We start from the raw sequence: 19,210 nt of genomic DNA on the forward strand, positions 1-19,210 counted from the left end.
CCCTACTTTGTATTTCACAAATGAAAAAAATAAGACAAATATTGTGCTTTGCTTATTTCTAGAATGTGTATTTATAGCGAATCTATATCTAATTTTAATGTAATTATCAAGAGTAATGCGTAAGGGTGTAGTGTGAACACTGTGGGGAAGTTATCATTTAAGTGACAATGAAAACCTGCCAGCTGGGATGGTATATACCTGTAATCGCAGTCCTCAGGAGCATGTCAGGAGGTTGCAAGTTTGAAGACAATTAGGGTAACATACCAAGTTCTGAGCTGCATAGAAAGCCATTGTTTTTCCCTCCCAAAAAGCAAGCTGAGTCTGATAACACATACCAGTAATCACAGTAAGAGGCTGAGCCAGGAAAATTTTTAGTTTCAGGCCACTTTGGGCAACATAATATTGAGAACATGTCTGAAACCAGAGACTGGAGACAGAGCTCATAGTAGGGGACCTTCCTGGCATCCCCATGTCCCTGGGCTTTGTCCCAGAGGACATGGTACTATCATGGTTATCGTAGACTCATCTGCTGATATCTAAAATGCTAAGTTATCTTTAAATAGAGATTAATGAAATCCACAAATTGAAATTTTGGCAGTCTAAATAGAGTCATGCTCTCACATGAACTCTAGTGCCCCTTTTCTGACCATGTCCCCTGGATGGGGAGGCTGGTGGCACTCAGAGGAAGGATAGCAAGTTGCCAAGAAGAGATTCAATATTCTAAGGGCATATATAGGGGGACGAGGTCTCCCTCAATCACAGACATAGGGGAGGGGAGAAGGGGGGAAGTGGGAGAGAGGGAGGGATAGGAGGAAACAGGGGAAGGGCTAACAATCTAGATGTAATATGAATAAATTAATAAAAAAAACTTCTCAACCCCAGCCCCCCCAAAAAAAAAGAAAGAAAGAAAAATGAAAAAAAAAAAAAAAAAAAAGAAAAAAGATAAATAGAGTCATGGAACGGAGACTAGATGAGTTTCATGGGAGGGTTTGTGTCTTTCCACAAAGTTGAAGCCCTGGGGTATCAGGCACAGAACTTAAACACAGCTAGGACCCTGACAGCCTGGGCACCCTTGCAAGGATCCATGGACCTGACTTGGGATGGAGATGGGAGAGAAGAAAAGAGCATCAGCAAGAAAGAAAGGAGGACAACCTACAAAGATAGAGGTTATCTAACACTTTTATATATTTTGTCCTGGAGTTGTCCAGACACTCCTATCCTGGGAGATCCAGGGGAGTCGCCAGGAAAAGACAGTGTTCCTTCTGCAGCACGGCAAAGGATGTTGCAGGGCTACTGCAAGCTCAGTAGAGCATGACAGACTCAATTTGTGGTCTATGACCATCCTAGTGGTGCAAAGGCCACTAGAAAAAAATGCTAATATTTACTAAATTGGAGATTCACTTGTCTGATGTCAGACAGGAAACTGACATGTTGAGTGTCTCCTATGCTTACCACCATATGACGGCCCTCAGTTACATGTAGAAAAGCTTAATGGCTTTTCTCTCACCCAGTGGCTCCAATAGTACCAGGTGAATGGCTGGTATCCATGAGTGGACAGCTGGACTGGTTACTGGGTAATGAGGATTGAAGAACTGTGAAGGCCTAAAGACAACGATAGCAAGACTCCATTCTGCTGTCATTGTGTTTTATAGCCAAGCATTTGTAGATGATCCCTTCTCCTTGCTTTAATATGATATATGTTACCTATAGCTAAGTACTAAAATTGCCCATAAAGGGAAACGTAATTTCACTTTTGAAGGATTAATAAGTAAGTGAGCTTCTGTGCCTAGAGATGGAATGGAAAGAGCCTGAAAAATGGGCACGGGCTTCTTTTGAAGTGGTAGAAATGTTCTAATATTAGAGTATGGTGAAAAATGACTTGCAAGTTCATTATGCCATTGGAATGTGGTGATTTGGGGCTGGTCAGATGACTCATCCGGTTAAACACTTGTAAGTCCAACAGCCTGAGTTCCATCCCTAGAACCCATGTAAAGGTGGAAGAAAAGAAGCAACTCCACAAAATTGTCCTTAACTTCCACAATGTGCCATGCCTGTGTGTACCCCACCCCCACATCTCACACACACACACAGAGAGAGAGAGAGAGAGAGAGAGAGAGAGAGAGAGAGAGAGAGAGAGAGAGAGAGAGAGAGAGAGGAGCAATGGTTTTAAAGGGTTTAAAATGTATGATTTTATGGTGTGCAAGTTCTTTTTTTATTTTGTATGTTCATGTGTGTGCTGTTCAAAGGTATGTATGAGGTGCACATAGCCATGAAAGCCAGAGGTAGTTGTTGTGTCTCTTATGACTCTCACATTATTATTATTTTTTTAAAGACAGGTCCTCTCAGTGAACCTCAAGCTCACCAGTGCATAGAATGGCTGGCCAGCCTAGCCATTGAGCTAGAATGAGCTTTGGGGATGCTCCTGTCCCTACGCCCTGGCAGCAAGTGTGAGCTGCTCAACCCAGCTGTTTATGTTGCTTCTGAGGATTCGAACTCAGGTCCTCCTGCTTGAATGACAAAGAGTTTATGTACAGAGATCCTCCCCAGTCCCTAAAGCTATTGAAAAAGTGAAAGATGAGCAAGGGAGAAGGGAGGAGGAGGACGACGAGGAGGAGGTAGTGGAAGAAATAATATATCCTAGAACTCTGGAACAACCAAAAATGTACTGTTGGAAAGTTGCCAGATCTTAAATTGAAGGGGTCAAAGATGAACTGTTTCCACTTCCTGAATTATTTTCCCCCACCCCCCATGATGATAAAAATAAGATCTTCCATCTCAAATCAAACACCAGGAAGCTCTGGCTTGTGTGTGATTATCCCTGTTGCAAAGGAAGGAAATGGATTCAGAAGCTTCCGGCAGCTTGCCAAAGCCACAGCCAAAAAACCAGGATGACTTAAACTCAGCACTCTGGTACCGGTGGCAGCTCAACTGCCTACACTGCATACCCTCTCTGTGAAGCCCTTCTGCTCTTAGACTACCATCACTCCTCCCCTCCCTCCTCCCTCCCCCAGCCTCCCTGGGGACAACACTTAAACATGCAAAAACGCTCATTTGACCTGTGTCCCTATTTTAGATCATCTTATAAACTGCATAGATCAGTCCTCATACATTCTATGAAATAATTCCCCAGTGTTTCTATCCGATGTTGCACTCAGAAAGGTTTTCAAGAAGGGTGAGGTCAGAATATTTCTTACAATATCGAACACGAAGAGAATTTGGTCTTAGTGGAAATAGAAAGGCTTGTTTCTTTCCACTAATGTTTGTGAAGATGTGACTTTATTTCTTCATTTACTATTCATTTGCTCAGAGGTGGGGGGTCTTGCTTTGTTGCCTAAGCTAGGTGATGGCTACTAGGCTGGTGTGATCCTCCTGCCTCAGCCTCCCGTGACATTGGGATTACAGATACTCACTACAGTGCTTGGTTAAGATGGAAGCTTTTACGATGCTTTAAACACATGCACACTCACACACACACTCACACACACACTCACACACACACATGCACACACACACGCACACATGCATGCACACACTCTCCTCATTGGACACTCCAAGTCTGCAGTTGTTCTAGTTGGTTCCCTGGAAGCTCTAAGGAAGTGAGTGTTTCTCACCCTTCCTAACGCTGCGACCCTTTAACACGGTTCCTCAGGTGGTGGCGCCTCCAATCATAAAATCATTTTGTTGCTACTTCATAACTAATTTTGCTACGGTTACGAATCATAATATAAATATCTGATATGCAGGATATCTGATATGTGACTCTCCCCACCCCACCATGATAAGGTCTTTTGAGCCCCCAAATGGGTCGTGACCCTCAGCTTGAGAGTCACTGCTCTTAGGTGAAGCCTACAGTGGTGCCTGCTTCGAAGCCTTGGAGGGACTAGTCACTTCCACGCTTCTTGAAACTTTACAACACCTGCCACAAAGTAGGACAACAAATTAGCTTTCCTCTCTCCATTTACCAGTGCTGGTAAGTCAGCTTTAAAAAGGAAAGAGTTAGGGGCTAGAGAGATGGCTCAGAGGTTCAGAGCACTGGCTACTCTTCCAAAGGTCCTGAGTTCAATTCTCAGCAACCACATGGTGGCTCACAACCATCTATAATGAGATCTGGTGTCCCCTTCTTGCTCTGGTATGCGGGCAGAACATTATATATATATATAATAAATAAATATTTTTTAAAAAAGGAAAGAGTTAAGGCAATCATTTTTCAACCCATTTACACATGTAGAGTAGCTCATTTGGCATGTAGCCCCATTTTAGATCACTTGAAAAATTGCATATATCATGTCGCACCCATTTTTATAAAATGATTTTTGGGGGGGATTTCAGGGAGAGGGGGGACTCTCATAGTGTAAATCAAACCAGCCTGGAACTTGCTATGTAGTTCAGACTGGCTTCAATCCGCCAGCTGTTCTGCCTCAGCCTTCTATGTGGTGGAATTAGAGGTGGGGGCCACCATGTGGCAGGGTTAATCAAGTGTGCGTTTCCAGCTCTGCCCTGCTGTAACTACTGCTATTTCCTTTTTTGCTGCTTTTCTTATTTAAATAGTTAGTCTGACCTCTGGGTACCCCACTTCCTACCCTCCCATTCTGACTGAGTCTCCTGTAGCTCCCTGCTAATTCTTTTTCTTTTCTTTTCTTTTCTTTTTTTAAAGCTTGGCCAGCCTAGGCATCTCCTCCTGGCCTCCTGGTAGCTGCCTTGCCCTTTGCTCTCTTCATTCATAAACATGCAGATTGGCTCCTCCTTCGCTCGCTCTCTCCCCCCTCCTTCCCTTCCCTCCCACCCTTTCTTCCTTCTTTCCCCCCTCCTCCTTCCCTCCCTCCCTAAGACATGTTTATACTCTCTTTCAACCGGCTTACATAAAATTTTAAATTTTAATAATAAAAAAGAAGCCAAATCAGTACCCAGCCAATTGAGCATGCCCTTCAGCCAAATCTAGGCTTTTGGTGTGGACTTTTTCCCGACTCCCCAGCTTTGGGAGACAGCCATGGTACTTCTCCTGTCCAAAATGTGGCACTGGACTAAATCCAGAATGACCGTGGTGCCGAAACAGTGGTTACGGCAGTGGGTATGGGGCGCTCTCAGGCTTAACAGCGCTCTCAACAACATAGGTGGAAACAGACATGGCCACGCATCTGGCAATGTAGAGCTCACTCACTCATTCTGGAATGTTCACATTCTTGTTCACATTTGGAAATGTGGACAGGAGTCCTTGAGTTAACTTTTTTATGCTCAGAAATGACTGAATGCCAGGACTAGAGTGTCATTAAGGTAGCTTCAGGACAGAAACATCTCCTGGTGATGAGAAGGAATTGGTTGTCTTCCCCTCTGCTCTGGTAGGCAGTCCTATGCTGGGACCTACAGGCACTGGCCTTCGCCAGCACATAAGCACAGAGGGCACCTCCTTCGAGGCTATGCTTTCTAGGCACTTTGTGGTTCATCTATTTAGAGCAGCCCGTGCAACACACACCTTAGGAGGGCCCCACCACAGCTCTATTCCAGCAAAGGATTGGCTAAGGCTAACTGCAAACTGTCTTCACTTATTTTATAAGTGTTTTCCTCTTTCTCTGAGTCTGGATTTCGTGAAGGTATGCCTAAATTTGGGAAGATGTGTTCCGAAAGATCTCCTTTTTTTTTTTTTTTTTGACGGATTTTGATGTAGCCCCCTTTTTAGACAATGGCTGAAAGTCATCTGGCTTTCTATCCCTTTTGTGGCTCCATATTTTTTTTCCCTGTAGATTTTCACTGAGGAATTTTATTATATTTTGGTTAACAAATGCACGTCCTCTATGAAGGGTACTCTGAAAAGTACTGTGTAAGCACATGGATTTGGACACATTGCATTCATCATAGCACATTTGCTACAGAATAAATACAATAAGAAAAACGGTTATTTCTCACACAAGCTATTTTACATGTATGTGAGTTGAAAATTTATTATAGCAATTCTTTTTTTTTTAAGCCAACGTAGGCCTGAGCAAACACTAGTAAATGGAAACAGGAAAGCTAATTTATTCTGTTTTCACTGTGGCAGGTCACGTAGCATTTTAATATTAAGTACAGCTAAGTGTGGGCTTCAAGCCTGCCCAGTCTAGTAAAGGAACGGTTTTAGTCATCTAGCCCCATACCCTCGTGATATCTAGCACTGGGTGAGGATCGGCTACCCACTGCGTCTTTCTGCATTTTATACTCTGCAATAGTTAACATGTCCTTTTCCACAGGAGGAGACTAGACCCCAGCAATCTGAGGGCTGGGAAGTGCAATGCAGAGGCAGTAGGCTCGCTGAAAGAACCTCTGGCTCCAAGTCGGGTATTTCTCAGATGCCAGGAAATACATGCCTGCTAGGATTTCCTGGAGCGCTGAAATAATGCCTTCTGCTGAGAAGCAAGCTGCCCCGAAGGCAGGCAGCAAACTCAAATAGCTGTCTCTAGGTTTTGGAAAACATCCCAGAGGACTAGTGCTCATCTGTTTGCCATTTCTTTCTTAAAAAACAAACCAGAGTATTTTGTCTATTTGTTCTGTGGGCAGGGCTCATACCACTGCATGCGTTTAGAGGTCAGAGGGCAGCGTGGTGGAGTCTCTTCTCTCCTCTTCCCTGTGGCTTCTGGGGCTCCAACTCAGGTTGTCAGGCTTGGTAGCAAGTGCCATATCCATTGAACCATCTCACCTACCCAATTTGTCATTTCTTAAACTAATGAGTTCTCTCTCTCTCTCTCTCTCTCTCTCTCTCTCTCTCTCTCTCTCTCTCTCTCCCTCTCTCTCTCTCTCTCTCTCTCTCTTCTCTCTCTCTCCCTCCTTCCCTTCTTCCCTCCCTCCCACTGAGAATAGAACCCAGGGCCTTACACATGTTAGGCAAACACTTTGCTACTGAGCTCTAACCCCAGCTCTTTATTTTACTTTTTATTTTGAGACCAGGTTTTATTAGAGTTACTCAAGCTGGCCTTGAATGCACTATGTAGCGTAGGCGGGCCTCAGCCACCTGAGGAGGACTAAGGCCACTAGCCGAACTCTTGCCTTTATTTTATTTTGTTTTTGCATGTGTGCAGTAGATAGCAAATTCACCACTGTGTGGCTAGATTTATGTTTTTCAAAACTGTCAGAGTATGTTTTATCAGACGTGCCAAATGAATAACCACTTCTCTCAGTACCTCTGTGGGGCAAGTGTCGTCACTATGGAAATACCAGCTTCTAATGCCAGCTCAAGGAAATGGTGGGTTTCTGTTCCTTTAGAAGCTAAAGACAAGCCTTCAGTGTTGGATTATGTATTGTGTGTGGTGGTGGCGGTGGCAGTGTTGTTGTTGTTGTTGTTGGGGTTTTGGGTTTAAGTTGGTTTGGTTTGGTTTTGTAGGGTGAGGTAGATAATTTTAGAAATAAGATCCTTTAGTTTTTATGTGTCCTTCTAGCATGAGCATTGAGTGGCACTGGGCATTCTCTGGTCCTTTGGGGATGTCACTCAGGCTGGGTAGTACTGCCCTCTGCGGCATGGACTTCAGTTGTGGAGACCCCTGTTTCCATTCTCAAGGCATTCGTTCGGTCTTCACTGTAAACAATATTTGAGGTTTTGATGATGGAAGACTATAGGTGGCATTGATGTTGAAACTAGAACATTGTTTTACCAACGTAGCATGCTGCTTGGCTTTGTTGAAATCTAGACAAATGGATGATACCAACAGATGGGTTAGAATCTAGTCCTTATAACAGCCTGAGGTTCCCTTGTCACTTACATGTATAGTATGTTTGAGAGAGAGTGGAAGACCATGTCAGTTCATGAACAGTTAGCAGCTTAATATATAGATAGCACCAAAGGAGAATAGGTGCTGAATACCATGCCCTTTTCATTGCAGTTTCCCTTCTACTCCTAATCTAGTCAAAATATTTCCCTTTACAGCATTGCTACCTTCCACACATCACAGATGCTTGATTGTATCTGTTAGGAAGGCAGTGTGAGCACATCAAATTCTATGCCAATGAAGGGAACTCACCCAGGGTTCTGCCACGGCAGTGGGAACATAAGAAACTACACTTCACCTCACTTAAGCCTTCTGTGTGCTTTCCTCAGGGTTCGGCAGATTCCTATACAAGCAGGCCATCGGACTCCGATGTCTCTCTGGAAGAGGACCGGGAAGCGATTCGGCAAGAGAGAGAACAGCAAGCGGCCATCCAGCTTGAGAGAGCGAAGGTGACTTTCTTCCTTTTCTTTTATTGAAAACTTGGTATGTCCCTTGGCATCTGTGCTCAGCATTCCTGTCTTGGGGTTCCTGATAAAACACTGACTAGTAGCAACTCGGAGAGAAAAGGGTTTATAAGTTTACAACTGTCCGCTCACACTGCATCACCGAGGGAAGTCAGAGCAGGAACTCATGCAGGGCAGGAACCTGGAGGCAGGAACTGAAGTGGTGGCTATGGAGAAACTCTGCTTATCGGCTTGCTCTCCATGCCTTGCTTAGCCTACTTTCTGATACCATCAAGGACCAACTACCTAGGGGTGAGACTGCCCACAGTGGGCTGAGCGCTTCGATGTCAATCGTTAATCAGAAAAATGCTCCACAGGCTTGTCTGGAGGCTAATTTGGTAGGAGCATGTTTGTAGTTGACATCCCCCTTTTTTCAAACGACTCTGGCTTATATCAAGTTGATGTAAAATTAGCCAGCATGGTGACTGTCTGGACTGTTCATTTTCCAGCCATCCTGATAAGGCTTCAGATTGCAAGGTTCTCTGTTGTATGTCCCCTCACAGAAGTTAGTGGTATTCCCAGGGTCCCATTTCCTGTGTACCTTTTGCCTTTTTTTTTTTTTTTTTTTTTTCTGTTTGGTTTAGTGGTAATTATTGGCCATTCCCCAACCTAGCATCACTCAGTGTTGGTAGAGAGCCTTCTGAGCCCGTAGCTCGAGTCTTCTGTTCATGACTGCTCCCCATCTACCCAGCTTTTGCTGTACATCAAGCAGGCATTGTTGGACTCCACTTCCTCTATTCTTGGTTCCTAGATTTCAGATTCCCACCTCAAATTCAGTATAAACTTCAGGACATTAGTTTGTTTGCTTTTTTGTCTAAGAATGGGTCCACCACATTGCCCACTCTGGTCTTGGACTTATGGGCTTAAAAGCTAGGCTACCAACTTGCACCATCAGACCTGGTTAAGAACTTTGAGCAACTCAAGCAAGAGCAGCAAAGATGAGTGGCAGAAGCCATTGCCAGCCAACGTTGACTTCAGATTGTCTTCTTTCAGAAGACACTCAGGGTGCAGCAAGAAGCCAATTGCATGGTTGAGTTTTAAGACCAGAAAGATTACTAGAATTCTCCCACCCCACCTATGTCTTTCTAGCTTATTTTTTTTTTAAAGCACCAACCCTTTTGGCAAATTAATTTTTATGCGCAATAACAACATACAAGATGGAGTTCATGGCTAGCCTCTCTGCCTGCTTCCACAGCCAACTCCTGAGGCAGGCACCTTTCTGAATTCTAGATTCAAGCCTAAATAAAGTTAATTTTCTTCTTTTTCTAACTTACGACAAAATTTTAGAGATCGGAGCAAGAGAAGAATAATACAGATAAATGAGGTATCAACAGCACAGCACAGGGCTTTCTCTGTGCTCTCTGATAGCAGGGCGTCTGCATAGTGCCAGGAGGGAACAAAAGAAGTTTTCATTTGGGTCCTACCTCAACTGTTGATAGTTCCCAATGCAGACAAATAAACCTATAGCAAAGCTGCCCAGAAGCCTGGAGACCTTGTGGCTAGTTCTTGTTTTGAAAATGTCCTTTACCATCTGTTTCATAACTGTGTGGTCACCTAAACGGTGGTGACAGGACCATAGCCTAGGCTTGTGGCTGGCTCAGCCCCTACAGGCTGCACCTGCTCAGGAGCACTTTGCCAGCAGGAGTTTATATAAAGGTTTAAAACCAACTGTTAGAAGCTAGGAAGAAGATAACCGGTGAAGAGCCTATTAGTTAGGTTTAATTCACACTGCCCACCCCCTTTTTCCCTGGCATGACAAGATGTTTATCTACAAAAGAGCTCAGGTTTTCAGATCTGAGGCTCTTTCAAAAATCCTTGTCTTCCACCCCCGCCTCAAGTTTTTAACACCCAGTGTACATTTCCTAGTATATGTTTTTCTTCTTTGTGTAGACCTGTCCGTGTGTGTGTGTGTGTGTGTGTGTGTGTGTGTGTGTGTGTGTGTGTACCCATTAGTGTGCATTACCATGCTTGTGTGCATGAGTGTGGAGGTCAGAGGTTAATGTGTTTTCCTAATCACCCTCCACCTTAGTATTTGAGACAGGTGTCTTCCTGAACCTGGAGTTCACCATTTGGCTAGACTGGCTGGTCAGCCAATAAGTCCCAGGGATCCTTCTGTCCCTGCCTCCCAAGCACTGGGATTAAAGATGCATGCCCCTGTACCCTACTTCGGTCACAGACGCTGGGCATCTGAATTCAGTTCTGCATTCTTGGGCAGCAAGGACTTCATGAACTGAGCTGTCTTCCTAGCGCTCCCCTCACCCCAGTATACATGTCCTGTATCCCACAGTTGGGAGAGTATCTGTTACCATTTAAAGTAAATGGTTTGTAGCAGTGGAGAGCAAAGCTGGTTGTATACCTCCCCGCCTCCCGCCCCCCCCCCCACCTCGTGCATCCCTCCCCAATTCTTCAGGGGCTAGCTCTTTATTGAGGATGTTGGAAAGTACCACAGAAAGAAACAGCTAGGCTGAGCGGAATGAGTCATTCCCGGAGTCATCGCTGAGGATTTCTGGATGTGGCCCGCAACTATAAAACCCAGCGGAGATCCCTCTTTGGAAAGTGATTTCCTCATTGCCTGGAACCATCATTCATCCTATGACATGTCTCCATATGAAAAATGCTTCTCTCTCCTCCCCTCTCCCCCGCTCCTCATTCTGCACTTCTGTCTCCAGTCCAAACCTGTAGCTTTTGCTGTGAAAACGAACGTGAGCTACTGTGGTGCCCTGGACGAGGATGTGCCCGTTCCCAGCACAGCCATTTCCTTTGACGCCAAGGACTTTCTTCACATTAAAGAGGTAAATGTAGGACATACTGCACTCCTTTGCCTGACAAAGGGCTATAGCTGGGAAATGGGCTGAGCCAAGTGCACAGGAGAGGAAACCCAAGGAGAGAGAGAGAGGCCAGTGTGGAGCCTCATCCAGATCTCTCCATCCTTTTCCGCTCACTGAGATTTAGTAGCTGAGATCATCACCTGTATTCCCACATGCTTTCAATGCCAGAGGACACTCAACATTTGAAACGAAAGAGTGGATTTTGAATTTTGCACCACACACACGTTCTTTCTCACTCTCTCTTGCTCCGTGTGTGTGTGTGTGTATGTGTGTGTGTGTGTGTGTGTGTGTGTGTGTGTGTGTGTGTGTGTGTGTGTTGAGAACCAAGCCCAGGGTCTAGTGGGGGATTATAGATCTATAGATATAGATTATGGATCTATGGAAGCATGAATTTGGTAGCATAGCAGTATCCAAGAGGGACTTTGTACAGAGGGATAATAGCATTATAGACCCTGAAGTGAATTGTTAATGCTAAGAAGGAAACACGCTGCTTGAGGGTTGCGCAGTGTACAAAAGACTTGGGGCTTCATATGTAGAAAAGTAGAATAAGAAAATAGCGTGAGTTTGGGTGCAGCCTAGGTGCAGTGCAGTTTTGCTGTCCGTCAGTTGCTGTGCTGAGCATCAGAGGATGACATAAGGATCACAGATGCTATGGGCAAGGCACTCTGAAGCTGGGTGCAGGGTGAAATAGTACTCATGACTTCTGTGTGGAACGACAGATTCTACCATAAAGGAAAAACTGGACTGACGTCCTGGCAGTTCATTGAAAGAGAAGGAGACCTCAGTACGGAGGAAGAGTCAGAACTGGGTAGAGAGTGGCACCAGGGAAGGGACAGCTGGAAGCATGGCCAGAGAGCAGCAGTAGAAGCGAAGCAGAGACGAGGCCATGTCAGCGATTCAGGAGAAAGCTTTTCTTTTGGCTGCACTGAATTCAGGGCTGCACAGGCATCAGGCAAATACCGTTGCTGAGCTGTAATCCCCAGCCCTAAGAGCCACATTTTTAAAAACAATATCTTGAGCCAGGGCAAGAAAACTGGTTTTTGTTGCCAGACAGTAGGCTGGAAAGGAATTTGGAATAAATCAGAGATGCGACCAGCCTTGTATGTGGCAGTGGGAGCTGTGATGGGAAAGAGAAGATGGCATAGGGCTGCAGAGACTAAGCAGTGGCTGGGCAGCTTAGATGGAGGGCTAAGAAACAGACAGAAGGAATTCGGGGGGGGGGCTCACTCTACTACATGTAGTAGAAAAAGCCGGGGGTGGGGTGGGGTGGGTGGGAGTAAAGGATGTTGGTCAGCTTTTGTAGCTTTCTCTGAATTACAGGAAGTACCATCAGCCTCTAGTTCCAGCTTTTGAAACAGAGAAGGCAGAAAGGGGCCCGGATGTTGCAGCGATGGGCATGGCCATGAGTTTATGTTTTGAGCACATTGAGGCTAGGGCTGGGGCTGGGGCTGGGGCTTGAGCTGCCTCAGCATCTGAGCGATTGAATCTGTCTTATTATTTTCACCAAAAGCAACTAAGCTGCGTTCATGGGTAGCCAGCACTCATCATTTCCAAGGTGAAGCAAACTTTAAGGGTGAGGAACATTCTCCCAAGCATATGATACTGACATTCCAGCCTTGCAGTATTTTACTGCTTTCTGTACTGTACTAGTATTCTAGCTTTTATTAACACTTATTTTAATTGGACATCTTTATGTGATCATTCGATATGTATTACCTGTTACAGGTCACAATGAAATCAGAATAGTTAACACTTCCAGCTCTTTAAAGTTTTCTGGAGTGTGGCATTTTGAAACATGTACACACTCTGTACTGGCCAAGTGAAGGTAACTGTGTTTGCATCTCCATGTAGACACTTTGTGTGTGGCACCTCCAAACTGCTCGACAGTACTTTGATGTCTTTCTGGTAGCATTTTGGGTTACGACCTGTTGATGAAGGGATTTGCCTTCCACCTGGCAGCTCCTTTTCCTTTTGTGGTTACTGAGCTGGTAATTGTATGTGGACCAGAGCCACTGTTTTCAAATCTTGCAGCTCAGATTAAAAAAAAAAAATCTTAGAAAGAGAACTTGCTAATCACTTTAGGGAAATCAAAACGGAAAAGACTGGAACAGTGCTAAAGGGCCTCCCAGAAAGCTGGCTCAACTTCTGGGACATCAGCAACACAGATGCACATGCTTCTGTTCTGCCATCTCTTGAACACCGTCTTGTTTTCTCAATAATGTAAAGGCTTAAAGGTCAAGACAAGCCACAACAGTGCCCGTTCCAAAGCCAGAGAGAGCCTTGAGCTCATGGCTCTCCACAGTGCCTTGTTCCTCGGGGACCAGAGAACTTTCACCCACTTTGAGTCAGAGGTGCAGTGTTCTTTCGCTGTTTCCTAGAACTACACAGGAAACCATTTTGGGACGTTCCATAACAGGCAGCCCTTTCAGGTCACTTGGGTACCACTTTAACAAATTAGTATCCCGGTGGACTGTCTTAATTTCAGGAAATAACTTAAGCCCCGGGAAGCTCTGACTCATGGTCTGTGTTGTCCCTGACACAGTAAAATGTAAACACCAGACCTATGCACTGAAGATTTCAAAAGAGTCCACGTACCTTTTTTAAATTACAGAATAAACAGGCCTATTATTTCAGGTGTGTTATCCTGAATTAAGGACAGGAAACTAAGACGCAGATTGTCCAGCACAGCAACTCATGCCCCTTTCGGCACCCGAAGCCTGGCTTAGGCAGGGGCTCTGAGCAGGAAGGGCCAACGCCTGCCATCTCACTTTCATTTCATTATGAGACTGTTACTTAGAATTATTCAAGTTACGCAGAATTTCACACTGTGATGATTCAGTGAACCTTTCATTCTTATCACAATGTCAGTGTCGGAGATACGTGCATTCCACTTTCCCCTGAGCTAAGCAACTAGTCCTAGAGTTGGTATTTGTTGAAACACACACACACACACACACACACACACACACACACTCACACACTCACACACTCACATACACACACCACATAAAATCAAAAGAAATGAGGTGTTTTTTTTTTTTTTTTTTTTTTTAACTCAACACTGATAAAGACTATCAAGACACTTTGGTACACATTCCTGGAAGGTAAACAATATAATTTCTATCGATTTTCTGGAAATTACCAGTAGAAACATTCCCTTGAGACACATGGCTTAGACTAAGCTTCTGTCTGCCCTGGGCTCAGTAAATCAATACTTGCCCCTGTACTCTTGCTGGCACCTTGAGTAAGACCATGCTGACAGACTCTTACCCCACATCCACTAGAGCCTTTTGTGGACTTGTGTCCTAATTTTGTACACCATTATTTAGGAAGAAATCTTGGCGCTCCTGTCAGGCTCAGATCATTTAGAGATTATTTCCAGATTATACATACAAACATGCCATTCTCTCTGAGTTGTAACATTCGGCCTTCTCTTCAAACAATGAGCCGTGCCTTAATTCGAAGTCCTGCATTTGACCGACAGTTAGACAGTCAAGAGTATCACATAATTTTCACCTGCAAGCTGTTAATGAATGGCCATCCATCATGTTTTCCACCCAACATGCACCTAGCTTGTCTTCCGTAGTTCTGTTTACGTTGATACAAATCGTGTCCGATGGCATCTTTGCTTTGAGCATTAAGTAGGCCGTCTTGCAAGAGCCCAGTGAATCCAGGGGGTAGAATCTGCTATTGATACCAGCTGGCAGATAAGAGTGCACAAGGTTCTAATGGGCCGCTGCCTGGGCCATAAAGCAACTTACCTCAAAACAAGTCACACCCTTAAGGCTTTGTGACTATTTTCACAGTAGGACCGCAGATCCCGTGAGTGGTAGTAGAGACCATATTTATCATTTGAGCCTTTACAAATAAAGCCCTGAAGCATGCCCCTTTAGTTGTGCACTGAGAGCATTTCCTACAAAATACAAAAAAGGATGGTGTTGGCAGTCTCTATGTACTGTACGCACAATGAGGCACAGCATACCAGACGAACAACATTCTAACCCTCCACTTCCTTGGCATTAACTACTGAAATGTGAAGACAACTGAATTACTATTGATAGCAGCTTTCCTCTCTGCATTCCAGAAATATAACAATGATTGGTGGATAGGAAGGCTGGTGAAAGAGGGCTGTGAGATTGGCTTCATCCCAAGTCCGCTGAGGTTGGAGAACATACGCATTCAACAGGAACAGAAAAGAGGCCGTTTTCATGGCGGGTAACATCCCATCTTCTTCACAAGCTAGTCTTTTCCCCTCCCTCCCTCTCTCCTTCTCTCCCTCCCTCCCTCCTTCACCCCCTCCCCCTTCCTTCCTTCCCTTCCTCTTTCCTTGCTTCTTTTTTGGTTAATATTGTCAAGTTTCTTATTAAAAACTTGCAGAAGCAGTTCGTTCTTTTGACTCAATCTTTGTTCTCAGTTGGATTATTTATTTCAGGAACTTGTGTTCTTTAAGACTCAGTTTGCCTTCGCCCTAATGAAAACCTGTTTTTTAAAGCAAAGGGACACTTAGGTACACCCAGGTTATTCTTGAGGAGGAAACGAAGGTTTCAGGTTTAACTATTTCCACTGTGTTCTGAACCCCAACATCTCAGAAATCCACATGATTCCCACAGTGGAAGCACCTGTTGTGGGCTCAGTAAACTCATCTCCAAACCCCATTTTCTCCTCTGAGAGTCACACGAGCCCTCATTTCTCAGGACAGTTCAGGTGGCAGCTGACATGACCAAGAGTTGAGATTTCGCTTGGCCTCCTGAGAAAGACTCTGTCCAGTGGGCTCAGAAAGTGATGGTGTGTGGACAGTCCAGGGGATCCCTTCCTCTACCTGCCTTCTTGCGCCATCTTTGTCTGCTTACACTGTGCTGATGGCACTAGGAAGCTGCAATGGACCAGCCTCTAGTGGTCAAAGGAAACAGCAAACCCATCTTCAGAGTGCTAGTGGCAGGCCCCAGGAGTGTGAGCACCACTTGAGAGAAGTCCTAGCTGCACTGTGCTGCTGTTCTCTGTGAAGCCCTGATTTCATATGTGTTAGAGTTCTTTAAAAGCCTTCGAACAGAGCAGGTTCTGCTACTGCTGGCATTGTCTTGAGACAATCTTGCTCAAGGCTCGCTTGTCCAGGCTTGTCTTTAGTGAGGCCACTCTTCTACCTGAGCCCCACACCCTAGTGCCAGAAGCACAAAGCTGCATCACTGTGTCTGGCCGAAGCGGTCTTCCCTTTGACTCAATCTCTCTTTTCAGTTAGATTTTTTTTTTCCAATTAAAAAACAAAAAACAAAAAACTTGTGTTATTTAAGGCTTCCTTTGCTTTTTTTTTTTTTTTTTTTTTTTTTTTTTTTTTTTATCCTGATGAAAGCCTTTCCAGAGTAATGGAAGATCACAGAAGTACAGGTAGCCACCCTTCTAATGAATAATTTGTAAAAAATGTTTTATTATTAATCCTCTGGTTCCCTTTGCTCTGAGCATCTCATCCTCTATGTGTACTAGGAACACTAGGCGTACCTTCTAGGCATACCAGGAACACTAGGCCCTTCCCAGGCCTTTGCGTGTGCCTCCTCCTTCTGGGACCCCTCCCTTCCCTTTGCTGTTAGCATCTCATTTCATCTCTTTCAGGGCCTTGTTGCTCTATTCCAGTGACTTCTTCTTTCCCCATCATGTTTTAAGTTGTACCCACTCTGGGCCCTTCCCCGTAATTCTTCCCTGTATCTCCTTCCAACTTCATTATTTCTATTACACTTAACTGCTCTCAGAGACAGAATGTGTTTACCTATTTCTCTTGTTTAGCCTTGATTATTTCCTACTAGGATGTGACTCACTGTTTCCCTCCTTTGTTACTGCTATTTATACACTGGTCACACTCCTCTACATAAGGTATAGGTGACTCCTATGTCCACAGCTAGAGAAAACTAGTACTCAGAGATGTACTGCAGTGTGTCCCACCAGTCTGCCAGTAAGTAGCAGAACTGTTCATCACTGAAATACTATTGATAGCCCCATTAGCACTGATGGCAAGACAGTTCATGGACTGCCCCCCTGTAGCCCCCCCCCACCTTGACCATTTTTTTGGTTTTGTTTGGTTTGTTGTTGTTGTTGTTGTTTTGAGACATGATTTCTTTGTGTAGCCTTGGCTATTCTGGGTTCACTTTGTAGACCAGGCTGGCCTCGAACTCACAGAGATCCATCTACCTATGCCTCCCAGAGTTCTGTGTGCTACTGTGCCCCCCCACCACCACCTGCACTTTTAAGATGTTCTCCCAATCTTCTTGCTTATTCTGAACTGCTGGCCTCTGCTCAGCACTCTGGTACATGGCCTCTGGTCAACACAAGGCTCCAAAGAGCATCCTTACCAGGGGTCTTTCTGCTCAGTTTTTGTACAAGTAATTGGTAAAGAGAATTTGTGAAGTATTTCTAGCTCTCAGTTAGTTTTCTCCTTTCTCTGAGAAATGAGGTCGGAGAAAGCATTTGAGAAGATTCTTGAAGCTCTTCTAACAGGACTTGGTGTCTTGTCAATTATTCAGAAGGTCAAAGAATGCCTTGGATTCTCAGTGTCTGTTTTCAAGGGACCTGGGGAGTGAGTTTCAAGTTCCTTTTCCATGTTCTAGGAAATCGAGTGGAAACTCTTCCTCCAGCCTGGGAGAAATGGTGTCAGGAACATTTCGAGCAACTCCCACAACAACAGGTGAGGGATCTAGCTACTAAATACTGGAACACAAATGCAAACACTCTTACTGCTTTGGAAATCAAAGCTTTGTTTAACATTTAAAGCTTCTTTTCTTTAGGATTTCCTTGCTCATTTGAAATGCTATTTGATTTGAAGAGTACTAATGGTATAAAAATTCAGGTCATCGGTATAATTCTAAAGAAAAAAAAAAAAAAACCTCATTTACCCTCTATAGCCAGTAACTCTCCCTATAGAAGCCAACCTCAAGTTTTTTACTCTACTCAAGAAGTCAATATACTTTAAGTTTGTGAGGTCAATAGAGGTAAAAACTCATGGACTCTCAGAGAAGCTTTAGCATGTTGGGGGACCAGGTTGTATATCCTGGAAGGGTTGTAGCCTAGCTGCAGCCAAGATATCCTTGTGTTTATGTTTAGACATCAGACAATTCCAGGTGAGCTCTAGAATTAATGCAGTGAAGAGACAGGGTATCTCAATAAAGACTCTGTGTGTCTTTGGAAATTATGAAGATATTTCTCTAAGAAGTTTTTGTCCATCACATCCTCTGACACCTGTAAGCCAATTTCATTTTGTCCAGGAAGTAAGGCTATATCAGAGCATCCAACGTCACCTGTTCAAGTGGCAGGGCAACGCTCTGTGACATGTGTCAATGCCAGATTGATTCTGGGGCCTTGGTCCTCATGAGGATTCGTTCTGACCTCCAGGCCTGGGAACCAACCTATCCCTGTAGGTAGCCCTATGTAGACAGGACCCGCTGCTTGGATGGCAGCAAAGCCATCTTCATCGGTTGTGGAATAGGTTCTACTTTCTGTGTGTTTGCTGGACACTGGGGCTCTGCACCAGCTTTTCTCTCTTACCACCTGGGGGGACAGGGGAAACTAGTTGTCCGAGTGTTGAGAGGAGCATAGTAGAAACAGATGTGTCAGCATTCAGGAAGAACACCTGGAGAGTTCACCAAAGCCAAGAATACAAAAACGGTAACAACGGTGATAACATTAGGAGTACTTGAGGTGACAGTAATTTTGCTCACAATCTATTGTTTAATTTTATTACATTTCCCTTAGCTAGCATGCCCTCAAGCCTCTCTGGGTATACCACATCCAATGTGGGCACACCCACGGTGAATGATTAGCTAACGATTTTCAGTCTTGTTTGAATACCTGCCCCACCTCCAGCCTCTGTTGGGAAGTTGGGGTGTAAAGTCATTGGTGCACAGAGGAAGTTGTATTTCGTAGTCTCACAAGTAGCATGAGGGGAGCGAAGTGACAGAGCAGTGAGTGATCTGACGAGCGGGTGCCAGGCAAGCACCGAGGACAGTCACAGGGTACCTTCTCCCATCTTTTAGACTCATGTGCTATCATGTACAGAGATTGCGTATTTTGATATGGCTCTCATTGTTGTCTTTTTAGCAAAACAGAAGCAGAAAGTGGTAAGTCGTGCTTCCTTTTTTAAACTCCTGCTAAGGTTTCCTATCCGTAC

The 19,210-nt window shown here is 44.6% G+C and overlaps 1 protein-coding gene across 6 annotated transcripts in view; it reads left to right on the forward strand.

Moving 5' to 3' along the window:
- The window catches only part of Cacnb4 (calcium voltage-gated channel auxiliary subunit beta 4), a 253,882-nt gene that overhangs the window by 204,272 nt on the left and 30,400 nt on the right, over nucleotides 1-19,210 (forward strand). For 4 of the 6 annotated variants that reach the window (XM_051167106.1, XM_051167107.1, XM_051167108.1 and 1 more), the window contains 5 exons: nucleotides 8,060-8,179; nucleotides 10,903-11,025; nucleotides 15,146-15,276; nucleotides 17,655-17,731; nucleotides 19,141-19,160. In XM_051167106.1, coding sequence (XP_051023063.1) covers nucleotides 8,060-8,179; nucleotides 10,903-11,025; nucleotides 15,146-15,276; nucleotides 17,655-17,731; nucleotides 19,141-19,160 — 471 coding nt within the window. Of the gene's footprint in view, nucleotides 1-8,059; nucleotides 8,180-10,902; nucleotides 11,026-15,143; nucleotides 15,277-17,654; nucleotides 17,732-19,140; nucleotides 19,161-19,210 lie in introns of those variants that run through there. The other 2 variants (XM_051167111.1, XM_051167110.1) reach the window with 2 other exon arrangements.

Source organism: Acomys russatus, chromosome 24, assembly GCF_903995435.1.
Source record: "Acomys russatus chromosome 24, mAcoRus1.1, whole genome shotgun sequence".
Taxonomy (NCBI): Eukaryota; Metazoa; Chordata; class Mammalia; order Rodentia; family Muridae; genus Acomys; species Acomys russatus.